At 39.4% G+C, this 11,975-nt stretch overlaps 3 protein-coding genes across 6 annotated transcripts in view; 2 read left to right on the top strand and 1 right to left on the bottom strand.

The window, feature by feature from the left end:
* Window positions 1-1,049: 1,049 nt before the first annotated feature.
* LOC116702060 (apolipoprotein A-IV) lies at window positions 1,050-2,663 on the bottom strand. Its single transcript, XM_032536139.1, has 4 exons — window positions 2,565-2,663; window positions 2,422-2,470; window positions 2,172-2,322; window positions 1,050-2,085 (listed from the first exon to the last, which is right to left on the bottom strand). Exons 1-4 carry the CDS (start codon window positions 2,646-2,648, stop codon window positions 1,509-1,511), a joined length of 861 nt encoding a protein of 286 aa, XP_032392030.1. The 5' UTR covers window positions 2,649-2,663; the 3' UTR covers window positions 1,050-1,508.
* Window positions 2,664-4,504: 1,841 nt separating this feature from the next.
* apoa4a (apolipoprotein A-IV a) lies at window positions 4,505-6,138 on the top strand. 4 transcript variants are annotated; one of them, XM_032536143.1, is made up of 4 exons: window positions 4,505-4,561; window positions 4,654-4,707; window positions 4,829-4,982; window positions 5,363-5,942. In XM_032536143.1, exons 2-4 carry the CDS (start codon window positions 4,668-4,670, stop codon window positions 5,940-5,942), a joined length of 774 nt encoding a protein of 257 aa, XP_032392034.1. In that variant the 5' UTR covers window positions 4,505-4,561; window positions 4,654-4,667. The 4 variants fall into 4 exon arrangements, with proteins under 4 accessions (XP_032392034.1, XP_032392037.1, XP_032392036.1 ...); XM_032536146.1 differs by having other exon boundaries at window positions 4,535-4,561; window positions 4,654-4,704; window positions 5,363-6,138; XM_032536145.1 differs by having other exon boundaries at window positions 4,544-4,561; window positions 4,832-4,982.
* Window positions 6,139-9,156: 3,018 nt separating this feature from the next.
* apoea (apolipoprotein Ea) overlaps window positions 9,157-11,975 on the top strand; it is a 4,049-nt gene continuing 1,230 nt past the window's right edge. The window contains exons 1-3 of the mRNA XM_032536135.1: window positions 9,157-9,367; window positions 9,665-9,715; window positions 10,581-10,719. Of these exons, the coding sequence (XP_032392026.1) occupies window positions 9,673-9,715; window positions 10,581-10,719 (182 nt within the window). The 5' untranslated portion in view covers window positions 9,157-9,367; window positions 9,665-9,672. The remainder of the gene's footprint in view (window positions 9,368-9,664; window positions 9,716-10,580; window positions 10,720-11,975) is intronic.

Here is an 11,975-nt window from a genome sequence, read left to right as displayed (position 1 = left end):
CAGAGAAATATGAAATAAAAGACTTATAAAAAGGAATTTCTCTGTCAGTAACCAAACCTGGTAAATGAGGTACTATTGTGGTTTTTCTCTGTGGGTCAAAAATCTGTTTAGACTTTGCCTTAAAACCCTTTTTTAAGTTAGGTCAAATCATAACCAAAGTTCTCTCAAGACACATTTCATATAGAGCCGATCTAGACCACGCTAACATGTAAAGAGACCCAACTTTAGCTCATGAGTAAGCATTTGGCGTGATGGTGGCGAGGGAAAACTTCCGTCTAAGGCGAGACACCACAGGCAAAAACGTACCGTAGTTTTTACAGGCACAAAGTCAATATTGAGATTTTGTGCTGGTTAGCTTCCATAACGTCTTCTTTCAGACTAGTGGGAAGAAAACATCCAAAATGCACATCATTCATTTTACTTTATTATTCAACGTTTTATTCCTAAAACATGGTGAAAATGATTTTTTTTTTTTAAATGGCTGGCTGTTGACAGTATTTTTAGATTTAAGGACTGATAAAAAGAAATATCCAAAATGTCCTTGGTAAAAACCTTTGACTTTGACATGTCAACAAAATGAAACGACCTTTAATGGTCCTTTATCCAATGTTCAGATCTGTGTTCTGGAAATGTGTAGAAATTAGCACATATTTAATAAGATAATGCCTTGTGCATATTTAAACAGAAATTTTCAGAGAACGTGTAATACAAAGAATAATTGTATCAATGTAATTAATCAACTATGGAAGTTTCATGATGATATCTATTAGTTACACGTTGTCTCCCCTTAAAGGGCGGAAACCTCGGAATAAGAATATTCCAAATAACAATATGAGTTTTGAAATACAGTAATCTGAAACAAACTATAGAGTTTGTCTATTAAGTGTATGAACATGTTTTGATATTAGGTCAACAAATTTGAAAATATTGTTTGATATTTGGAGAAAAGTCTTAAACTGAGTGAACTAAATAAAGAAAATCATGAAACATAAAGAATGAGTTTTAATAGAGTCAAGAAATAGAGGATTGATAAAGAGGAATGATTTGTCCTCAGCTGTGATTTGAGATGGAACTTTTGAACCGTGTACCAGGATCCCCACTGAAATTGTTTTTATTTTTTCATTACTGCTTCACACACAGGATAGTGTTAGTTTTGTTAACGAATGAGCAGTGATCTCAATCCAATTCTTTAATCCTGGATGTAACGAGCATTTAAGTTTTTGTTGGAAATTGCTGCTCAGCAATGCATTGTGTAAGTAAAAAGTGTAAAATGTTGGACTTAGTCATCTCCTGCACAAAGTGATTAAATGGACGGAGTCATGAAATGTGTCATAAAATTTGCTATTTATTGTAGACTTGGATATTTAAATGATCTCGGTTTGAATCTCTCTTCAGTGAAAAAGTCTTGGATGCTAATGAAGACACCAACAGACTGAACTTGGTTATAAGATTTTTATTTGGTATATTGGGTCAATATTTGGTGTGTGGAGAATAACGGAGGAGTCGGTTTACTGGGTCGTCTTGAAAGACTCCCACAGAGCAGCCAGCTGAGCCTGCAGGTCCTGAGCAGTAGCGTCCAGCTTGGTCCTCAGCTCCTCTCCTCTCTGTGCCAAGTTCTGCTGGATCTCCTGTATTTTCTGGGTCAGCTGGGTCTCAAAGCTTTGGGTCAGGGGGACAATGCTCCTCTGAAACTCCTCCAGGCTCTGCTCCATCTTCTCCCTTATCTCCTCGGTGTAGGGAACCATCTGGACCTGCAGCTTGCTCACGCTCATATCCAGCTGCCCCTTCAGCTCCTGACTCTTCTGCAGCAGGACGGCCTTCAGGGCCTCGGCGTCCATGGACTCAGCGTAGGGTGCCACCTCCTTCTTCAGCTCCTCCACCTGCCTCTGGAGGTGCGCCACCATCTCCTCAGCGTATGGTTGCACATTTGTGCTCACAGCGGTCAGATCTTTCTCCAGACGAGCCTTCAGCTGCTCGGCCTCCCGGGTAAACTGAGTGATGAAGTCCTGGGTCAGAGGAGCGGCCTGAGCCCGCAGAGCAACGACGTAGTGATTCACTGTTTCAGCGCTCTGAGAGATCTTGGCGCTGACAGACGCAGAAAAGAAAACCGTTATAACATTGAAACACATAGCTCATTTCTAAATGTCATTTAGCTTCTTCATTGCTCTTACTTCACTTCCTGTCCCAGCTCAGACTGTCTGATCTGCTGCAGGGAGTCCTCAGCAGTATGTGTCGCTTTAGCAACGTAGTCCCAGAAAGCATCTTTCACCAAGTCCAAATTGTTCTTGGGCGGCTCTTGCCACACAATGTTGGCATTGCAAACTGTGGATGAACATTAGATTTAGTAGAACCTCAACATTTTTTCAACCAGTTGTGGTTTACATGAATCAAGCTTTCCTTTCAAGGTAAAACGCCACTCACCAGCAAAAAGTGCGAGAACCACAAGTACCTTCATGATTGAATTTGGACTCTGTTGGATAAAGAAAAAAATATTTTTCAAAATTAGTAAAAGTGTTTAATCCAGCACTTAATTTGAGTGTTTAATTAATAACAAAAACAGTTACCTTACAGAGGCAGCTTGTCACTTCTTCACTCTGAGTTTGATGACTTGTGTTGTGCGGGTGTTTGTTAAGACCTTTTATAGCCATATTGAAGGGTAAAGTCCTTCTCTGGCTGCCCCGCTGGACTGAGTCTTGTCACTGATGGCACTCCACGTCATAATTTAAGTGCCATTGCGTTATTCATCCTGTGATGCATATGTCATCTGAATGGGTTAAGTAATGGTTTGACACCTCTAAATCTGCATCACGTTCAGCATAAACAGAAGGCTGTGGACACCAGGGAATTCAAATAGTTTAATAGTCTTATAGCAAACAACTATAATTTGTATATAGTAAATACATGTACGTAAAGTTTGGGAATCTTGGGGGCCGTGCAAGGAGCTGATATAAAGAAACATCACCTTCTAAAGTTGGCATGGGGAACGTGTTAGAAACCACATCCAGAAGACACTGAGCAACATAAGCATCCCACTGGAGTCGTGTTTCTTCCCACTTGATGGATTTTAGTACAATTTTCACTCTCTTATAGCTCTGTTTTGGTCTCCACCACCTCCTGATGGAAATGTCTGTCTCTTTAACTGCTAAATACTTCACTATGTTCACCAGCTTGTCTCTATCTGTGCCTCTCTGCTTTTTGGCACTGAGCTGGTAGATTACAATCGTTGCAAACTTTAGCTTCTTCCACTTCATCACAATTGTCACAAACGTCATCCACTCCTCCCTAGAACTTGTTTAAAGGTTGCTGTGTGCGTCATATGAGAACAGCTGGATGTTTATCAGTAGTTTCACCTGGGAGGAAGACTTTATGAGTTTTATCAGTTTGTCAGGAGGGAATTGTTATATCTGGGAAACATAACATTCCTCATTAAAGACAATCTGCAGGTACAACTGGATCAAAGTCCTGCTCACATTTCACTGACCTATCAAACCTCTGACAACAATACTTTACTGGCTTTAAGCTGAGAGCAAGCATGTGGATCAATGTGTATGTTTACTCTATGCTTCTTAACTTAAAATGTAATCAACTTAAAACAATGCAGTGGTACTGTTTGTCACAACTAAGTGAAATAGTGTGGGAGGAGTGTCTTTCCACTACATTTAAATATAATACAGCATACATCATGGTCTCTAGATTGTGAATCCTACTGACTTTGATGATCCTCCGCCTTTTCTTTTGTGCCGCCATCAGGTTGACATTTGTAGTTTTAAGCAACATGTCTCAGCAACTGTTGGATAAGTCACGGAATTTGGTTCAGAGATTCATCGGATTATTGTGGTTTCAGACTAAAGTCATGCAAAAACTAATGGCATTCCCCCTGATGAGTCTCAACTGAACTTTGTGTTTAGTGCTAATAAGCAAACATTAGCATGCTAACACGCTAATGGGTGTAGATTGTTTATCAAGATATTATTATTGTTATTGTCATTATTGATCATTTCTGAAATGTTTATAAGAAAATCTGATTATTGATTGTTAATTCAAGTCTAAAATGTTTGGCTCCTGTCTCCAACAACAGACACAACATCCATTTCTAATGTATTCATTTTAAACATATAAATAAAGCTTTGCTCTCAGAGCCAAAGCACAAAACCTACAAGGCATATATAGGCAGACATGTACATTACTTTTATTTAAAATTTTATTGTATTGTCTTTGTATCACACATAGAAAATTTGAAATTTGAAACCTTAAATTGAACATTTTTGTTTCTTTAAATAGACCAAGAAAATGCCCTATGAAATACAGCTATCACAACAATTACAAAATAAAACCACTTATTTCTTTGAATAACATCTGTCTGATAGATGCCGTGATCGGACAGTGTGATGTGGAAGCAGCAGCAGTGACAGCAGGGCACTCAGCGTTGAACTTTACTCCTGTTTCCTCGGTACGACTCAGCTGCCTATATATACTGAGTCATGAGCTTTGTACGACACACACACATACACACACACACACACACACACACAATTCAACAGCCTGAAGCTCATCCACACAGGTGAGACACCCGGAGGAGGACGTCACTTTCAGATTATGAGATAAATACATAAAAATAACCACAAAGAGCTAATTGTACGTGTTTCTTTTCAGCTGCAGTGTCAGTCATGAAGGTCCTCGTGGTGCTCGTCCTTGCAGTTTTTGTGGGTAAGTAGGCTCGGTTTTGTAATTTCGGTGTTGAATGAACATGTTTTTGTTCTGATGAGTTCTTATGATAAATCGATGTTGAACATGTGGCAATACATGATTTTGACTCTTGTTCTCTCAGCAGGTTGCAATGCCAACGTCGTGTGGCAAGGCCCGCCCATGCAGCAGGTCGACATGGTGAAAGATGCTTTCTGGGAGTACGTCGCCAAGGCAACTATGACTGCCGAGGACTCCCTGAAGCAGATCAGACGGTCTGGGCTGGGAAAGGAAGTGAAGTAAGTAAGCCCTAGTCCCAAAGTGACAGAGACACATTTACCAAGGAAAATAAAGCTACTGCAAACTCCAAATCCTCAAAAACATTTCTCTGTAACATGAATCCGAATCAGAAAGGTTGTTTTTTTGTCACATTGGAATTTCCCTCGGTGATTGGTGCATGTCCTACACACAAACACATTGAACATTAACAAGAATAAACAACAAATACAGAAAAGAAGCAGGGACAATGTATACATAAATGACACACTCTTGACCAAATATGCAATAATCAAAGTTAAAAACACATTTTTAGTTGTAAGTTTCAGCAAGGAGCGGGAAATGGACACATAAAGAAGGAGCATACGTTTTTAATGACTTATTTTTGTTTGTGTCTCGGCAGCACCCTCATCTCTGAGAGCACCGAGGCCGTTAACAAGCTCACCAACGCTCTCCGTACTCAGGTTGCTCCTCTGACCCAGGACTTCCTGTCTAAGTTTTCCCAGGAGGCCGAGCAGCTGAAGAACCGTCTGGAGAAAGATCTGACCACCGTGGGAAGCAGCCTGCAGCCCTACACCGAGGAGCTGGTCGCTGACTTCCAGAGGCAGTTGGAGGCGCTGAAGAAGGACGCGGCCCCCTTCGCTGAATCCATGGACGCCGAGGCCCTGAAGGCCGTCCTGCTGCAGAAGAGCCAGGAGCTGAAGGGGCAGCTGGATATGAGCGTGAGCAAGCTGCAGGCCCAGATGGTTCCCTACACCGAGGAGATAAGGGAGAAGATGGAGCAGAGCCTGGAGGAGTATAAGAGAAGCATGATGCAGCAAGTCCAGAGCTTTGAGACCCAACTGACCCAGAAAACCCAGGAGATCCAGCAGAACCTGGCTCAGAGAGGAGAGGAGCTGAGGGCCAAGCTGGATGTGGACGCCCAGAACCTGAAGATGCAGCTGACGGCTCTGTGGGAGTCCTTCACTAAGACGACCCAGTAAATGAAATAATATCTATACTTTGTTTTTTTAGGGTTGTGTTTATGGGACGGATAAAAAAATAGTGCAATACCTCATTTTGTATTTTTCTGTGGATGGAGATGCTCTGGAAGGAATAACGTCAGTATTTCCTCTGATATGTTACTGTTTACAACTGTAAGATTTAATCTGTTAAACAACAATAAACAGGTTTTATGTATATTGCGTTGTCACTTTCTTTGTATTTAAAATTCCAAGAAAAGAGCTACAAAACATGAAATGTAACTTTTGCTGTCCAAAATATTATTTACGCATCAAACACAACCTCACAAAGGTATTTTAGAGCAAGTTAATGTAGGTTTTTCGAGAAATGTAATTCTTTCTCATGAATGAAAAGGTGACTTCATAAAATACACACTTTCTCAAATGAATACAGACGGATTGGTTTTGCTGCCACAGCTTTATTTAGTCTGGTGTGACCAGAAGCGAATGTTATCAAACTTTAAACAGATTTCACATGGATTTTAATGTGTAACTAAAATGATTGCGTCACATTGCTGACTTTACAACTGTGCTCTAGCTGTGTTGTTGTTGTTAACCCCTCAGCATTCTGCCCCCCTTTTTCTACAGGGGTGGGGGATGTATAGGGGGAGACGTCAGGTCAACAGTGGCCTTGATGTAACATGGAAGTGGTTGATCATCTGAAATCTGGGAATCTGAAGATTATTTTGAGATGCAGCTCAGCACTGTGTGAAGATTTTTTATCCATCAATCACAAATATAAAATTAGTTAATGAATTTAAATCAATTCTGCGAGTGTAAAAGGGCTTAGTACATTGTATGATATGATAGGAGTTGACGATGGCCATTCTCAAGCTCACTTACATCTCATAAATTGTTGCAGCAGGTTTTGGGGTTGATACCGTTTGTTACACAGATTAGGTGTACAATTTAATCATTTTTTACCACTCAAGAATTCATGAAAAATCCCACCAAAATACCACATTAGGACACCAAGACCCAAGAAACAAAATAGACAAATCCATGTTGTGATTTGTTATCAAAAACATTTGACATTTGGAGATTTCTGCGAGAGGTGCATTTTACGGCGTAGCAGTTCTATTCTGGAAACGGCTGAGAAATCACACTGTAAACCCAGATGTGGTGTTAATGAAGCTGTTTAGTGGTTATTATTCTTATTCTTTCATGTTTTGTCAAAACATATTCATTATTAAATCACATTAGTTGTTTTTAATGATCGGCTTAACGCTAGAGTCTGTAGTTTCTGTCGCCCCCATGAGGAATTCTAAGTAATGACAACAAAACTGTCAGCGCATCCACATGATGCAGCCTCACCTGACCGCACATGCCCCCCACCCCTCCTCCACGCAGTTGCCTGTAGCCAAGGAGGACACGGAGGATTAAAAAAAACATGCTGGACTCTTCAGAAGAGGTAGTTATCTTCACTCAAGCTGCTGCACGGGAAAGTCACCGAAAGACATGATCTTCTGAACGTAGTCATATTGAGAAATACAGAGAGAGATGTGTGGAGCTGATAGTCTTAATTAGCTTTGGAGCAACACACGTTTAAATCATAGACTGTATATTAATATGAACAGTCTATGGTTTGCAAAGCGAGACTAGAATGTAACATGTTCATCAATGTAAAAAAAGTTAGGTACTAAAGCTTCAACTTAACATGGTTATTTTAGACAACATGACTTTGCTAATAGGCTACGTTTTAGTATTAACTACTAATGTAAACTTGATTGGTCTACTGCATCAATTTACCGCTCTGTGTTAATACAACTTGACCTGTTAAGTTTTACCTTGTGTAAAAAATGAGAGAAGGCAAGAGGTTTCCTGTAAATTTGCAAATTTCAATATTGCAATAATTTTAGATAACAGTGTATAGTCAATATCTGTGATAGCCATACATCATCTGAATGTCCTAATGTAGGTCGTTAGTTTGTGGTTGGGAAGTTTTATTAGACTGTGTTTAGCCTCGAGGTCACAACAGGTCATTTTACACAGTGATACAAGTTTGAAAATACAGTCTCCCTAAATTGAAATAGCTACTAAGGGGACTAACATCTTCACACAATTAATCATTGAATCCACAAAAGTCTCAGCTTTCCATTTAAACCCAATTTGTGCAACTCCAAGATCCCAGTATGCAGACATATTTAAATATACCATTTTAGAACTGTATACTGCATGAGAAAGACTGCATGGTTTTTTGTCCCAAACTGCATGGGATTGGCATAAAGTGGGCGTGTCTGTGAAGAAGAAATTTGTGGATGTTCATAGAACCCATTTTTATTCAGATTATTGAGGGGCGAGAAACCCTTTGAAAACGGCCATGCTAGATGTTTTATATAAACTAATGTCAGTATTTACCATTATGGCCACAGTGGCTGCTGTTCAGTAAATCAGCAAACACAGAAAGGCAGAGCAGCGACCCACAGGGAACTTTACGCCTCACCCTTAATAAACCAAAAAAATCACCTGAATAAAGAGAACAATTTGACAATGTATGAAAATAATAGAACTTCAGAGTTGTATAAAATTAAATTTGGAAGCAAACAAAAGCCTTTATTTCAAATAGTCAAGCTGACATAAAAACTACAGAACACAAACTTCTTGTCTAACCAACCTTTTTGGCTTGGGACCCACCAAAATAAAGCAAAATCTACTTGCGACTCCTCGTCAATTTACACAGTCTTTCAATGTCATCTTTTCTCAATTTTTGTCTAAGTGAGTGGTAATGACGAGCGTGTGTCACTCACACACCTGTGTGTGTGGGGGGGGGGGGATTTGTTTCTAAAAAAGAGAAATTGTTAATCATTATTTGAAAAAAACTCTTAGGGCGAAGTACATTTCAACACTTACAGACAATAAAGTTATTAGTCATTACCCCAATCTGTATGGGAGGTTTTCCATCTAATAAAAGTTGTAAAAATGCAGACAGAGGTTGTTAAAGCAGGACTATGAACCAAATCAGTTGGACACTGATAAATGACCTTTGGCTTTTGGGCTGTTATCAATAGCATTGTGGTTGTGATAGAAAAGGGCAGTGTGACGTTCTGATTGGTTTCTGAGCTGATGGCACACTGATATTACTTCACACACAAACTGCACTATATTTTGTTTACAAAGCAGTTGTTGGCTACTGAAATCAAACTGGCCCACAGAGGCCTTGACCCCATGTGAATTCTGATTGGATATTTAGGACGTTCCTAATTTCTGATCGGTGCTTGGTGTACTTTTGATGTGCAACGTGGAGCCAAAATAACACACACACACACACTGCAATAAAAGATGCCAACATGCTGGGAACTTCGGACACAGGTCGGCAATCCTGACATTTATTAGACAGCATCAAAACTGTATAAATACTGACAAGCTCAGTCAGTCTAACACGGACGTCACAGATCAGGATCACTGAGGTAAGTGTCAGACCATTCCCACACTTTTTTAACAGCTGCTTGGTCTCATAGTGGTTGAATTAAAGTTGTTGACTTGTTTGTCACTGTGTCAAATGTCAGGGTTAGTTAGTAAGTTAGTTTGTGTTTATTTAAACTAGATGGGTAAAGAGTCTGCTTAAAAACAGTCATGTTGATTATGCATTATACATTTAAGTTTTAAAGAAAGAAATAGGCGTAGGTGTGACTGAATTTACTAAAACCTGTATGTCAGTGTTGAGACCATTTTAACCTCAACATATTTGTTGTATGATTTTCCAGATTTCATCATGAGGGTGTTTGCAGTAATCCTTATGCTGGCTGTCCTGTCAGGTGAGTTTAACATGTCTTCTTAGGGACACATAAAACATTCTTCAGTCTTTTTGCTGTCATATGTTATTTTAATTGGACTTTTTCAACATTACAGAAGTAGGGAAGAAGACATGCGTACATTTAAAAGAAGAAAATACTTAAGTACACACAAACAAAATCAGTATCTACAAAAAGTATTTCCTGATGGCAAGTTGACGACTGCTGCAAAGTTAGTGAATAAAAACCTATAAAATAACAGAAGGAAGCAAAGGAGGATTGACAGAAAGAAAGAAAAAGAGAAAGAAATGAAAGGAAGAAGGGAAGAGGGAGAGACAGATATGGAAAGAAAGGAAGGATGAATGATAAAGCAAAAAAAAGGAAACACATTGAGATTGTGTTTTGAAAGTCTTCAGCACTCCAGAAGTCTGCCATTAGCTCCCACTCCAGGGTCCTCCAGTAATAGTAATAGCCTAATAAGGCAAGGCAAGGCATAATAATAAGTATAATAACAATAAGTAAAGGAAGCCAAATGAGCTATTCAAATTGTAAACAGTCACAAGTCTTCTCTGAACATGGGAGCAGTTTATTTTCTCCCTGTTGAGTTCAAGAAGGGGATTCAGGACCAGGTCAGGAGAGGCTCAGGAGGAGCTTCTACCCTCAGGCCACTAGGATCCGAAATGTACATGTTTACTTACACATACTGTATATACATATATATATATATATATATATATATATATATATATATATATATATATATATATATATGTATATATATATATATGGTATATATATTTGCCAAAATGTCTTCCATCTTTTAGTTATCGTTTTGATTCCACATCAAAATGTGAATATTTGAGTTTGTTTGTCTCTGTTTAACTCCCAGGCTGCCATGCAAGAAGTGTGCCTAATGATGAGGAGAAGAACCCCTGGGAAGTCACAGTCGACAGGTTTAACGATTATTTGACGAAGGCCGACGACGTGCTGAAGGACATCAAGAGCTCCCAGCTCAGCCGGGAACTGGAGTGAGTTCATTTACGTCCCAGGGATGAATTTAGAAGAAGTTATCAAAGTGATAAATCTGTTTATTTTCACCTTTGACTTTTTATGACCTAATATTTAATGCACAATGAATAGGCCACATCGTGTGCAATGAAATCACCCACAGACTGTACATTGTCTACACATCATATTTGTAATATTAGTAGTGTTTAATCTGCACCACCAGCTCAAGGAAAACATTTTAAATTAAGTCCAATATAGTAAAAGGATCACTGGAAAACCAGAAATCTGCAACTAGAGCTTCCCACTCTGAATAAAAGATAGTATGATAACTATCTTTAGTCTTTTTTTAAAGAAGGAGATTAACAAGCCCAAACATCTCAGCTCATGCCTTCCTCAGTGTGCAGCCTCCAACATTAATTGACAGTAATTTTGTTCATTTCTTCTTCAAATTTCAAGGTAGAATTTATTGTGTAGACACAACTATAATTAACATACTAGACACAAACAGTGAGTACTTTTGATACTTTTTAGTATATTTTGCTAATAATACTTTTCTTATGTAATGTTTTTGAACGCAGGACTTTTACTTTTGATGGAGTACTTTCAGATTGTGGTATTTTATCTAGGTATTATCTGAAATACTTCTTACAGTTGGTTAACACTGCAACTGGAACAAACCAGATTTCATCTGGGCCTTTCTGTTTTTGTCAGACTGTTGGAAAGTATCAACACTGTGTTGTTTTTAAAGATTCATTGTGGCATTTTAGGCTTTTCTTGTACAGGACAACTTAGACATGAGAGGGGAGAGAGGAGGAGGAGTGACATGCAGTAAAGGGTCACAGGTTGGAACCGAACCCGCGGCCACTGTGTCGAAAACTGACCCTCTGTATGTGGGGGCGCACCCTACTTGTTGAGCTACCCAGGCACCCCCACAGTGTTGTTTTTAGACCTCTGTCTGGCAATCCAACTCACATGCGGCCCTCAGCTGAGTGAGGAGGTTGAGCCGCATGTGTCAGTGAGGTGAGACTTGTAAAGAGCTGCTGAATGCAGTGCCCTCCAGACCCAAGTCCACTTTCTGATGTCTTAGTTGGACTTTTATTGGTTCAGGCACTATTAAATCTTGTGATTTTTGCATTGAAGTGTTCAGTACAAACGGAGCTCTTGTAGATCAATCGACATCTCTGCTGAGACTTTGCAAGGCATTGACCCCTTTGGATCCCAAAAACTTTACAAAAACACTAAAAAAATCCCAAAATGTATCCTCCCCCCCCCCCCC

The sequence above is a fragment of the Etheostoma spectabile genome, chromosome 14 (genome assembly GCF_008692095.1).
Source record: "Etheostoma spectabile isolate EspeVRDwgs_2016 chromosome 14, UIUC_Espe_1.0, whole genome shotgun sequence".
Taxonomy (NCBI): domain Eukaryota; kingdom Metazoa; phylum Chordata; class Actinopteri; order Perciformes; family Percidae; genus Etheostoma; species Etheostoma spectabile.
The sequence above is the reverse complement of the archived record's forward strand: the minus strand, read 5'-3'. Positions and strand labels throughout refer to the sequence as shown.

What these genes read in the sequence shown, in the direction of transcription:
- LOC116702060 (XM_032536139.1), bottom strand. Translation starts at nt 2,648, where the DNA reads ATGGCTATAAAAGGTCTTAACAAACACCCGCACAACACAAGTCATCAA. An exon ending in GGTTCTCGCACTTTTTGCTG is followed by an intron (nt 2,323 to 2,421) that starts GTGAGTGGCGTT and finishes GTTCATCCACAG; the next exon opens with TTTGCAATGCCAACATTGTG. An exon ending in GAGCTGGGACAGGAAGTGAA is followed by an intron (nt 2,086 to 2,171) that starts GTAAGAGCAATG and finishes TGCGTCTGTCAG; the next exon opens with CGCCAAGATCTCTCAGAGCG.
- apoa4a (XM_032536144.1), top strand. Translation starts at nt 4,668, where the DNA reads ATGAAGGTCCTCGTGGTGCTCGTCCTTGCAGTTTTTGTGG. An exon ending in CGTCCTTGCAGTTTTTGTGG is followed by an intron (nt 4,708 to 4,828) that starts GTAAGTAGGCTC and finishes TTGTTCTCTCAG; the next exon opens with CAGGTTGCAATGCCAACGTC. An exon ending in GGGCTGGGAAAGGAAGTGAA is followed by an intron (nt 4,983 to 5,362) that starts GTAAGTAAGCCC and finishes GTGTCTCGGCAG; the next exon opens with CACCCTCATCTCTGAGAGCA.